The 13718-nt window shown below is 33.2% G+C and overlaps 1 protein-coding gene across 1 annotated transcript; it reads left to right on the top strand.

Moving 5' to 3' along the window:
* The first annotated feature begins 4888 nt into the window (after nt 1–4888).
* LOC124844254 (cell division control protein 2 homolog) lies at nt 4889–11132 on the top strand. The gene is made up of 8 exons (XM_088103908.1): nt 4889–5137; nt 5262–5446; nt 6212–6332; nt 7059–7232; nt 8009–8172; nt 9922–10009; nt 10086–10139; nt 10861–11132. The coding sequence occupies exons 1-8, from the start codon at nt 5129–5131 to the stop codon at nt 10948–10950; spliced, it is 885 nt and encodes a 294-aa protein (XP_087960034.1). The 5' UTR covers nt 4889–5128; the 3' UTR covers nt 10951–11132.
* Nucleotides 11133–13718: the final 2586 nt, after the last annotated feature.

The following is a 13718-nucleotide window of genomic DNA, read 5'->3' as shown; positions in this document are numbered from 1 at the left end:
TTCTAATGGTCATTGAGTGAAACCGTGTAGTAGATTGCAATTTGGACAAGCAACAGGAGTTCACGAATGAACTCTCCCTTCACCAATTCGACAATTGATTGGCATGGATTCACGGATGAACACTCCCTTAATCAAGTTGTTGCAATTTGGACCGAGTGGCAAGGGTTCACGGATGAACTCTCCCTTCACCAACTCGGCATGATCTCACGAGTGAGCTCATAAGTTCATGGATGAACCCCTGCTTCTTTAAGCGACATGAGCTCACGGATGAGATCATAAGTTCACGGATGAACTTTTGCTTCATGGAGTGGCAAGAGTTCACGAATGAACTCTAGAGTTTACGGATGAACTCTTGAGTTTACGGATGAACTCCTCCTTCTGTAAAATACCCTGTTGATAACGATTGAATTTACCATTATTTGATACTTAATTTTGATACTAAAAACACTTTTTTTGACTTAGAAAGCAGTAAGGAGTTGGAACTCAGGAAAATATGGAAAAGCATCAAAGAAGGGAGATCGCAACAGCGCTAAGCGCCACTTTGGGGGTCCTCAACGCCAAAGTAAGTTATCTCACGCTTGGCTGCCCTTTTCTGGAGCCTTCAGCGCAGGATGTTCCTAGCTCGGGCCCGGGCGCCCTTTTCAGGGGCGCTGAGCGCAACTATGACGAGACGCACCATGCTTGCTTGCCTTCTGAGTTGACCCTGAGCGCAACTTCTGACTCGCACATCGCTGAGCGCCGTAAGTGGGGCGTTGAGCGCCAGTCTCGTGGGCTTGGACCTGTTTTCTGTTATTTTTATGTTCTATTTAAGGACTTGCACATCCTAGGGTTTGTATCTTTGGATGGAATAGGCTCAGAAACACACTATTTGCTCCCTTGAAGGCGGATTTGGATGCGGAAGCTCCTATCTTCAATTTATAGGGTTCTATCTTTAATTCTTTTTCTATTGTTCATCTAGATTCACCATGTCAATGGTGAACTAAACCCTATTTGTTGTTGGGGATGATGTAACCTTTGTAAACTCTCATGTATTGAATTGATTCTAGATTATAAATGCTTCTTTCATTAATTGTTAGGATAATTCTTCTTTGCGTAATGTTTGCTTCGTTTAACTCATTCTTTACCATGATGTATGATTTGCATGAGTACCAGAAGGTATCTTACAATTCATGGCCTAGAGAATTATTCCCAAAAGCAGTATTGCTCAGGAATGAGTATATGAGTTCTGGTTGTCGTAAGCTTCTGTTCTTCAGATTTAATTATTAGGAATACTAGGAATTGTATAAACTAATAGTTAAGGATATACTTTCTTTGTCGAGGAATCGGGTTTTAAGTGTTTTAGATAGTGACATTAACATTAATGAAGAAGTAGAATTCGTATATACATGACAGTAAATTAGGTGAAATCTAACCCCAACAACATAATCATTCCATAATATCAAATCCGTTCATCTTTGCGCTTTTGCCCAATTGATCAAATTGCATGCATATTTACTTTTTGGTATTTGCATTCTAAACCTAAACGAGTTTGTTTTCAAGTCCTATTTAATCAAGAAATGACATAACTGTTTAGGCCGTGAGTCCTTTGGGATACATTACTTAGTCTTACCATTTTATATTACTTTATACGATTCGGTACATAGAATAAGATTATCACTCAACAATTGGAGAATTTGACGAAGAAACTCTCTCAATTGCCAAAGGAGTCGCAAAATGTTTCACTGGTTCAACAGAAACTCTATGAATTATGTGGTGGTGATCATATCAATGGTCAATGTGTTTTTCCAGTGGAGGCCCAAGAAGACGTCAACTATATGGGCAATCAATTCTGCCAAGGTAATTTCAACAAAGGGAGAAAACCTCACCCAAGTATGGGTCAAGGTCAATTTGGAAAATCTGGGCAAGCAGGACAATTCAATAGACCACCGCAGCAACAATCACAATGGCAACAAATATTTGCGTTATCTGATAGAACTTCAAAGCTTGAAGAAACCTTTCAACAATTTATGCAGGTAACTATCTCCAACCACAAAAGTAATGAAGCTGGTATAAGAAATTTGGAGATGTAGGTAGGCCAACTGGCCAAGAAGTTGGAGGATAAAGTTGAGAGGCAATTTGGGGCTAATACTGAGGTTAACCCTAAGGAAGAATGTAAAGCTATTGTGAGCATAAGTGACGAGAGAGTAGAGGAGAGAAAAGAAAGAGTTAATTTAAAAGAAGAAAAAGAAGAAAGAATAAGTGAGGTTGAAAGAAAAGAGAAATAAAAGAAGAGGGGAGAGAAAAAAATTGAGAAAAAAATTGAAAAGATTCTTCCTTACCCTAAGGAGTGTAGTAGTAAAGAAAAAGAGAAGCAATTAGGGTTTTTCAAAGAAGAGATTCCTGTGTATGCACAATTTCTGAAGAGATTCTTAAAAAAGAAGAGATATTTAGATGAGGAAACCATTGATGTATTGGGCAATTGTAGTGTTATTTTGCAAAAGGCACTTCCTCCAAAAGTGGAAGATCTAGGAAGCTTTACTATTCCCTGCGTCATTAGGGATGTTAAAATAGGGAAAGTCCTAATTGATTTAGGGTCAAGCATTAATTTGATGCCCTTATCTGTGCTTGAAAGGATTGGTGGTCTTAAAGTGAATCCTACAAAGGTTACTTTGCAATTGGCGGATGGATCTACCAAAAAGCCCTATGATGTGGCAGAAGATGTTGTGGTTTGCATAGACAAACTTAGATTCTTGGTTGATTTTGTTGTGATGGAAATGGAGGAAGACATGAAGACTCCTATTATTCTTGGAAGGTCCTTCATGAAAACAACCAAGGTAATCATCAATGTGGATGACGAGACGATAGCACTTAAAGACTAAGAAGAGGAGGTGATCTTTGATGTCTTCAATGTTGAGCCGCAGAATCAAGTGAGGAAGACCAGTCATAAAGTTGCAAATGAAGATGCACTAGTGACTAGCCTTAAAGTTGCCAAGTTGGATAATAAAGGTAAAAATTGTTTCTTGTCACAGGTTGAGGAAGGAGAAGAAAAATATGGTGAAGGAAAGATGGTTCATCATGACTCGAAGGATGAACAACTCAAACATGGTGCACAAGTGGGATTTAAGGGCAAAGTATGGGTTGTTAAAGAGCTTAAAGATAATGGAGTCATAGAGATTGAAGCTCCGTACTCAAGGAGAGTAAAAAAGGTGACCAATAAGATGTTGATGATTTGGGGTGAGAGGAAAAAGAAGAACATCAACAGGAAATAAGTAACTTTAGCTTCATTGAGTCAAGCTAGTGACGTTAAAGAAGCGCTTGCTGGGAGGCAACCCAATGATTTGAACATTTTAATTTTTGTTATTTGGTGGTGTAATTTTGAACTTTTGTTATTTTTGTTTTGGTTATGAGCTTGCTTTGGCACAAACATCTACTGAAATGGATGCTAGGTGATTGAGTATCTACTAAAGGATACTATACTACCAGACACTTACTGATGGGTGTTTGAAGAGTTATTGGGTCAGGCTCGTGACGTTAAACAAGCGCTTACTGGGAAGCAACCCAATTTTCTTAACTCATATCTTTGTGCCTGTCTCTTCCGTACACAACACAATTGTCTCTGCAAGACACAACATAGCTTCTGACCTAGTACAAAAGGCTACATCTCTACGAAAAAATAAAGAACTTTGAATAACTGATATTTTTCAAAGAAACCTATATAAAGAGGACTGCATGAAGAGAAGAATCAAGTATAGATAATCAAGAATTATCTATGCATATTCTCTTGTTGCTATCTCTCTAAAGCTTATATTGTCTAAAGCTTTGAAAAAGAAAAAGTTCTTTACAAGTTTTTCAAAATCTCTTTGTATTGATTCCAAATCCTCTCTACGAGAATTACGTATTTTGCTCTTGTAATCTGTAAAGAACTTTGTTATTTTCTTTCAGAAGTGAAGTAAAATACTTGTAAGTTTAACTTAGTGAAGTTAAATCGCCTAGGCAATTAGATTGACTCATACCAAGAGTGTTTATACTTGTTCTAACCAGTATGGTTAGTTGTATACTAGGAATGGTTAAACTCGTTGTTATTCTTTGTGATTAGTGAAATCCCTTAAGAGTGCTTAAAGAAGAATTGAACTAACTCAGTTTGAAGTAAACTAATATAAAATTAAGCATGTCTTACTACTTTTGTTTTTCAAAAGTGAAAAACGTTTTTAAATACTTAAGTGTTTAATAATTATTATAAGTTGTCTAACCCCTTCAAAAAAAATTAAACACTATTTTACAAAAAGATTTAAAACTTAATTCAAACATCTTTTTCTAGAATTTTCTTGTATTACAAAAGTCATACAAATCATCGTTTTTCTTAAATTGATTGGTACACTTTCTCTAATTCAAATAAAACTTAAACCACCTAATTATAAATCAATGCAATTCTTTGTTGCATGTGTTGTCATTGGACCAACCAACAATTACAAATTAATACAATTAAATAATTTTTCGATGAAATGAAATTTCAAAAATAAAATTCAAACCAATCTAATTAAAATTAAGGGTATTTATTTTTACCTTTTGTCTTCTTAGTTGAATGGATTTTCAATTGAAATAAAGCCCAATTAAAAAATATATATAATAAAATCAAGAGATTCCTATTACAATTTTGTAAGTTTTTTGCAATGGTTACCATAATTTTTCATTTTAACTACCTTAATTAAAAGAAAATATGCTAACATTCCTGGAAGCATATGTTTCATTTATCTTAAAACTTACAAAAAAAATAAAAAATACTCATGTTTCTGCTATTTCAAATGTCAACTAAGGACTTTAAGAACTAGTTTTGAAAGAAAAGAAAAATAAGTAAAAGTAAAATTAGGTGTGAAAAAAGAGAGTAAAAAACAGTTGAAAAAATTGTTGAATGCTGAGAAGAATAGGGATGTGAGGGAAGAAATTGATAGCCAGCATAGGAAGAGGTGAGAAAGAGAGAGACCATAGTCTATCGCCAGAAAGGAGGCTGCGACCGAGAGAGCAACTGCACACACTGTACCTCTCACCGGTTCTTCCACTTCTAACTTCTTAGATCGTCTTCTTCCTCGTCAAACGTCTACGGTTCCTCTTTCCTCTTCGGCGATTGTCAGAGCATAAGAGAGCTTGTTTCATGGAACAGGTTGGTAAAACGCTCTGCGTTTTGAAGCTTTACTTTTAGTTTCGGTTTGAGTTTCAGTTCGTCTTAGAAATACGAAAATATCCGTGGTTCTTTCTCTCTAATCTGTGTATGTGAATTTTTTCAGTACGAGAAGGTTGAGAAGATAGGTGAAGGAACCTACGGCGTCGTTTATAAGGCTCGTGACCGCGTCACCAACGAGACCATCGCATTGAAGAAGATTCGCCTGGAGCAGGAGGATGAGGGGGTTCCCAGCACCGCCATTCGAGAGATTTCTCTCTTGAAAGAAATGCAGCACCGCAACATTGTTAGGTATATATCTGCAATTCATGCGTTTCTCAGGAATGTGGCGGTCGTTGTTTGAGCAATTCATGTGCTGACCAAGAATATTATATGGCTGTAGATAGAAATTAGGAAATTAGGAAGATTATTCTTCACTATGAGTCTCAATGTCTCATTATAGTGTTCATTTTAAGGTGTTTTATTCTGCACAGAGCACCAATGTTGAATAGTTTAATTAAGAATTTCAGTTATTATAGATGACAGAGGGGAAATAGGAATCTGATTATTTCGGCATGGCTAAACTTGTGTAGGATGATGTTGCTGTTGATTTGTGCCTCTGGTGATTGAATTGCATATAGACAATGATATCATTTCATGTTATTCATATTCTTCACGGTTTTGTCCGTGTCTTTGGACAAAACCTGTTTTTGATACTCTATTCCTTTTGACTAATTTTAATATTTGGTCAACTGGTACTGATATATTGTCTGACAAACTGTACAACTGTGAATTTTTCATTTAGGTGACATGCATAGATGATGTATAACTGTACTTAATGTCCCTGTGGTTAAGTGTCCCAGCATAATTTGCATTGTTTCATAAGATCTACCAAAGACCTACTTGGCGGCTGTTGTGTATGCCATCAAAATTATGATTAAGTGGCCCCAGAAAACCTGTTGACTATAGTTTCTTAAATTATTTTGCTTAGTTAAGTTCATCGTTGTTGTCCTATTGTTATTTTTCTCTCTAGTCTCTAGTCATTTCCTTATTATCATTGGCAAATTGTGGTAACAGGTTGCAGGATGTAGTACACAGTGAGAAGCGTTTGTATCTGGTTTTTGAGTACCTTGACTTAGATCTAAAGAAGCACATGGATTCATCACCAGAATTTGCAAAAGACCTACGACAAGTAAAAGTATGTGACATGTCTTTTCTTTATAGATTTTCAATCCTTTTGTAACTGAATTTATAATTGTGAGAGACAGGAAGAACTAATTGTAGCCCTCAAACACCTGATTCTCTTATCCTCTTTCTTTTATTGGCATAAATTTAATAGAGCAAACGTAAGACCTAATGATGATTAAATAAGCTTATGGTTTTGACATAACTATGGCCTGTCAAAATGCAGCTCCATACATATTATGCATTTCTCATGAATTTGTGATGAATTACCAATTATGTGGATAGCAGTTGGTTGGTATTACTTTGTCCATAAAAGTTTGTTTTTGAAGACAAATGATGTGTACAATAAATTTGGCCCAGCATTTTGTCTTGGGCTGTTAAGTGCTTTTTAAAACTGAAGGTGCTAAAGTAATCCTAGGAACAATAAGCTACATCTACAGGTTAATTATTCTCATATGTTTCAGTTGAGTATCATGTTTATATATTATCTAATATAGTGATCAGAAAAAAAAAAGCTTTATTTTGTTTGTTCAAGTCATTACAGTTTGACAATAATGATGTTGAACTGACCTCAAGCTTTTTTATTTCGTTAGAATTTGTCTCCTTTGCTCATAGTCTGCCTACTCCATATTGAAGTATACGAGGATTATCATCCTATTATTAAGTGAATATATTTTATTTTTATGTGATTGCACAACGAGATGAGCTAATTTAAATTTTCAAATGATGCTTCATGCAGATGTTCCTTTACCAAATTCTCTGTGGGATTGCTTACTGTCATTCACATAGAGTTCTTCATAGAGATTTAAAACCACAGAATTTGTTGATAGATCGCAGCACTAATTCACTGAAGCTTGCAGATTTTGGACTGGCAAGGGCATTTGGAATTCCTGTTAGAACATTTACACATGAGGTTTGTTTGCTATATACTAGAGAAGAAATTACTCATACAGAATTTTATGATCGAATGTTTTTGAACTCTAATTGTAACTTTACTTACTGGCCTCTAAGAGGCTAAAATGCAACACATCTTGAACACAAGATTGGAGTTTGTTATTTCTTGTCCTGATCTAAGGTTCGTTAGTATGTGTTTGCATCTGGCCTTCTCCTGACTCATTATTTATTTAGTATTCAATTGGGGATAAGATGGTAGAGAATAAATAAGGTGGTTTGGCCTTGTGAGAAGACTATAGATGCTTGATTGTTGTTGATTATTAATATTTTTTATTAATTTCAACTTTTTTTTACTAGAAATAACTTGTGATAGTTATTTGAGTTGTAAAAAGTGATTTTTCTTCAGTATTTTGCAAATTAACACAAGGAAATTGCCTCATTCAACTTTGAAAGATTATCAGTCTTTTTGTATTATCTATCCATCTTATAGTCAAAATGTTTCCTTTCTTATAAATTTGAAAACTTATTTTCATGAAACATTTAACATGGTAGCATGAGATTCTCAATATCGGTAGCAAGAGTGGTAGGTCCATTGTTCTTGCTATTTCAGCTACATTGTGTAGTATTTATTTACTTTTAAGTGGGGATATTCAAATTTTATTACATTGATAGATATATATGGGAGTATATTGTTTCAAAGAATATAAATATTGTGAACAGGAATAATTGTGGATGGACATTTAGTACTTGAAATTATCTTATATATTTAGTTATAGTTTTGGCAATTGCTTGCAGGTAGTAACACTGTGGTACAGAGCTCCGGAAATTTTGCTTGGATCCCCTCGTTATTCTACACCAGTTGATATTTGGTCAGTGGGATGCATATTTGCAGAGATGGTAAATCAACGACCTCTCTTCCCTGGGGACTCTGAGATTGATGAATTGTTTAAAATATTCAGGTGAATAGCCTTCTTTCTGTAATTTCTATTGTTCTGTGGAAATCATTATTTTTTAATGCAAAGTGAATGTTGATGGAAAATCCCAACCTAGCACTATGTGGTCAACGTTGGAAGATATACAATACCTTTGGAAATCATGGGCATGCGTGAACAATTTCTTCATAGCACTTTTATGAGGAAAAAAAAGAAGAAAAGCTTTCTCTAAAAGCTGAAATTATCTTATGCAAAAGTTAAAAATAAGAACTTAGAGATGTTATATAAAACCGTTTCTACATATTAACTTGTGAATTAGTCGACTCTAACTTATTAATAGTTTATTTATTGCTGTATTAAGCAATATTAGCAACACATGTCTTTTGTGCCTACATTGGTTAGAATAAATAATTTTTATTTCCTTTATTTCATTTTAACAACTACAAATTCTTTATCTATATAAAGAGGTTGTCCGTTGTATATTCATTCAACACAAAAGAAAAGTAATATATAGTTCTTCTTGATTGGGTTCTTTTTTTCTACATGGTATCAGCACCAATTGTGTATGTCTCAGAAAGGGATACCTATGAAGGATTATGATCATTAGGAAGTTGAGTGAAGTGTCACTAAGTAAAGTTTTGTGGGGTGAAGTTCGCTGAAATGCCAATTCTTAACGGTGGTATTGTGATAGGGTCTTGGCTGTTTTGAAAGGCCCAAGTACTATAATACGTACTATGAGATGCCTATGTCCCACATTGAATAGTACGAGATGCTCCATGAGGTATCCAAGCATTTGGTTCCCCCTCTAATAGCTAGCTTTAGAGGGTGGATTTCTCAAGTAGGATCTTATCAATTGGTATTATAGTTGATGATTTATGGGCAGCTTGCTTAAGCAAGTGTGACAGTGAGTGATGGATCATTAGGTTTGGTTTGCGTCGGAGTTGATTGTGTAAAAAACTGAACATGTTTTGTTGGTTTCCTTTAGATCATTAGGTTTTTTGGATTGACGTTGACCTAATCCATTACACCCTCTGGGAACTGTAGATTTCAGATTTGAAAGACAATTAAGAATACTATTGGATCTCTGTTCTGGGTTTCCGTTATAAATACTTTTTTGGGATGATTCATAGCTTCATTGGATCTCTGAAGTCGTTGTAGGTTAAATTGGGCACAAGCGTCAAGCACCCATGTCAATCAAGGAAATAAAATAAATAGAAAATTTCCTTTTTATATTATACTTGAAGACCTTGGTACAATGGTAAGGTTGCTTGCATTGTGGGTCATAGGTTCAAATCCTGGAAAGGAAATAGCCTCTCCACTTGTATATTCAGTCATCTTTTTATTTATATGCTTTTTTGCATATTCAAATAATTAGAGCCTCAGTTATAATATATTTGTTTGTTCTACACTTTTACCCATCGGGGTTTTAGTTGTGTCTGGCCTGGACTATTTTTGCATACTTTTGGTTGGACCATCTACAGTCTACCACTACTGCATGACGGGTGAAGCCACAATATTTTAAGGTAGGTGATTATTAATCATCTGCCATAGGTGTGAAATGTTTGTACCTGCGATATCTTCTTTTTTAATCAATGCTTCCTTTAAATTATCAATTAATACATGGATTTAAAGTTTATAGTATAGAAACTGTTATATATTGGAATCTATATAATGCAAACAATACATTCTTTTGCTTCCAAACAGGCATGTAACAAATAAATAAACAAAGCTGCATAATGTATGCTTATATTTTGACACATAGTTCCTTGTATGAAGAATCTTGGGTACACCAAATGAAGATACGTGGCCTGGAGTGACATCATTGCCTGATTTTAAATCAGCCTTTCCCAAGTGGCAGCCGAAGGTAATTAAATAGATTTCATCATTCCCAATTTTGTCATCACTAAATATTGAATTTAGTCTTATTTTGTGGTTTGCAGGACCTGAAAACTGTCGTTCCAAATCTTGATCCAGCTGGTCTTGATCTTCTTTCTGTAAGTCGAACATCATGTATATCATTTTTAAATAATAAAATAGTATTTTTTTTCTCCATTATACTGATAAGATGTGACCATTAGTTATATATTTCGTCATTAGTGAGGTGAAGTGAATATTTTTTTTCTGTTGAGAAACGGCATAAAACAGAAGAAAATGCATTTTGAAGCAGTAATAGTAAGCATAGGTGTTAGATGGTAATCTTTCTCACTAGGTTCTAGATGGTGAGAACAACCTATATTTGCCCCAACAAATCTGATTATAGCTTAGAAACCTTTCAAATTAGTTGGAAAGGCGAACCATGCCAAATGTTGATTTGTCTCAAATAAATTCTACTGGATTTCGTAGGTCGTGATTATCCTTTTCCTATTCTAATTTGAAATGGAGATAGTAATGAATGGCCTCTGGATAGCCACCTTGCTTTTTAATAGATATTAACTACTATTTTTAGCTTGTGTATTATACTGGAAAAATGCATACCTTTATATGATTAAATTAAAATAAATAATTTTTTTTAATATATTGTAATGAAAATTTATAATGATAAATATTCTGATTTATTTGTACAATTTAATTTTTTATATAAGTTTATTCTTAACTGTTGGCAATTTATATAAATAAAATTTTTATTCCAATTGTTAATAGTTTTATGTCCTTCCTCAAAAATTTTACATAGATTTTTTGTGGTGTTTACTTCGATGCATTTATGTTGTGTTCCAGCGCATGCTTCACTTGGATCCCAGCAAAAGAATTACTGGCAGGAGCGCTCTTGAGCATGAATACTTCAAAGACATTAAATTTGTCCCCTGAATGGTTATCTTCAAGGCTGGGGTGTCTATATTAGTAGTATATGTATCATTTACGCGTTTTGACTCATAAATGTGTGCTACCCTTGCTTTTTTTACTTCAATGCTTAGGGACAGAATCATATTTCATTTATTTGTTACTTACATATTTTAGATTCAGCTTGAGTGTGATCTTATTACCTATTACCTATTTCGTGTTTTAGTTTCCGTGCATTGCAAACAAGCAAATTTTCAGTTTGCTTTGTGTTACATACATACCCACTGATGAAGGCTGCATGTAAAACAGGTATGTACTTCCATTGGCACGGAGCATGTAAAATTCACTTCCCTTCTCATTTGTAATCCGCTTGCTCAAATTGGTACCTTTATTTAGCAACATACAATAATATACCCTAAGAAAATCCAAAATATAGTGCCCTAAGAAAACCAACAATATATAGTGGTTATTTTGTTGGGGGTATTGAATGCTTATACTTTAGATTTCGAATCGTAGAATTTTAAAACATGAATTGCGTAATTTAGAATAAATTTCAGGATTAAAAATACGTTTCGCATTGCATGGTTCAATATTCCAGATCACAAAATTTGCAATATATTTTTTTGAATCTACAAATATATTGTGGATATTTAGATTGTGTAGTTCAAAATACATTTTGATTATTTATTATACAATTTGAAATATTTTTAACGTATAGATAATTTGATTTTCTTTCCACAGCTATGGATGCATTATTGACATCTTAAAAGAGATTGTCTATATAACCCATCAATGGACTGAGTCAAATATCGGAGATGACTTCTTTTACAATCAGTGTGATTTTGGGATATTATACTTTTTATTTAAATATTAACAAAGGTAATATTTTTTATGTTAGAGAGTTTTCCATGTGCTTTATAATATATCTAATGTTTTTTGCACTTCATTAGTGTTTCTATTATTCTGTCCAGATATATAAATTATATGTATACGTTGAACACAACAAAATAGCATATGGTTCAGGTGTTTAGTTGCCAATAAGTAAATAATTTGTGAACAACTTTTAATAGTTTCTACATACATAATCAATTTTATATGCTAAAGACACAACAAGAAGTTAACTAAATATTAAAATAAGGTCTAATACATTTAAATTTTCTATATAGAGTTTAATAATTTTAGCAATGACTAAAAATACTTTATAAAAGAATTTATGTAAAATCAATTTTGAACTCTTGCAATAAATAATGAATGTAAAAGGACACAAATGACAATATTATATATATATATATATATATATATATATATATATATATTTATTGTAATTGCTTTTATTTTTATATAACCTATCAATAACGTTCTTATATAAATCAAAATAAGTTAGTTAATTATGTACAAAGAAATTCAAGAATTACATTATTATAATTACTAGGACAAAATCAAGAGAAGATTGCTGTATAATGACTTTCTTCTAAAGTAAAGAATGTGAATCAATAAATCCTAAACCCAATGATAGAATGTGAATCAATAATGGTTGGGATGATAAAAAAAGCATATTGACATAGGTCAAATGTACAACTGCTATTACTAGTAAGATCTTGTTGTTTAACTAACGAGCTAACTTATGAAGCTCTCCATGGGCAATGTGAAGGAGTGATTTAGGGAACTGGAGTAAAAGACAACAAGGACATCATTCTACACAACAAAACCAATGGAAAGATGTCATTTATATTATAACGTGCTTTACGTGTCATTATGAAGGGTCTACTGATTGGGATTTTCAGTATCGTATTTTATGATAATTTTAGTGCACTTGTCAATTAACGAAGTTTATCCTGAACAAAACCAAGCATATTATCATCAAATATAAATTTATTAGAATCGATAAGAGGACTAAGCTGTAAAAGATTGATATAAAAGGGAATCCAGAAAATATGTTCACGTAACATGTTTCAAGGAGTAAGTTCATGTAGTGTTTATCCTTGTTGATTGTTGGTAACAATCACTTGGCAAAAAAGATTCAAGTCAATATTGACTTAAGATCATCCTAAAGAGAAAATTGTTGAACGAGATAATTAATATGTGAAAACAATATCAATTTTTCTTGTTATTGTTTAGTTCTTTTAAGTATGAAATATTTGTTTTCATACATTGAACACTCTTTTATTATACAAATTTTCACATTAAAAACTATTCTACATGTTGAATATGATGAAAATCATGTATGTGATTAATCTTCCTTGTGTTAAATATATACATAGGTCCTCTATTTATAATAGAAGAAATATGGATTAAGTCCAAAATACAAAAGAAATAATAACAAACTAACTAAAAGTAAAAGATAAATATAAAAAAAATAATATATCTAACACTCTCCTACAAACTAGTGCATACAAATTGTATGTATCGAGCTTGTTACTAATATAATTCATAAAGACTTAGTGAAAATATATGTTTTTGTACTCCAGTAACACCAAATTGCTAATGATTTGCAAGACAACATAAAAGACGAAATATCAACCCAAAAGAATCCCCCTGAACAATAAATCTAGGAGGTTGCTCAATGTAAATTTCTTCTTACAAATCACCGTTGAGGAATGCATTGTTGACATCCAATGGATAAAGAGATCATTGTTGGAGAGCCACCACGTCTATAAATAAACTAACAAAAGCCATATTTTCTATGGAAGAAAAAACATATATAGACGGGTCAAACACAATGATGATAAAAGGGAGGTTAGAAGAGACGATAGTGGAAGAAGCCATGGATGAACAAGAGAGAGAAACCATAAAAA

This window comes from Vigna umbellata, chromosome 1 (genome assembly GCF_029865625.1).
Source record: "Vigna umbellata cultivar VRB3 chromosome 1, Vumbellata_1.0, whole genome shotgun sequence".
NCBI classification, from domain to species: Eukaryota; Viridiplantae; Streptophyta; class Magnoliopsida; order Fabales; family Fabaceae; genus Vigna; species Vigna umbellata.
The sequence above is the reverse complement of the archived record's forward strand: the minus strand, read 5'-3'. Positions and strand labels throughout refer to the sequence as shown.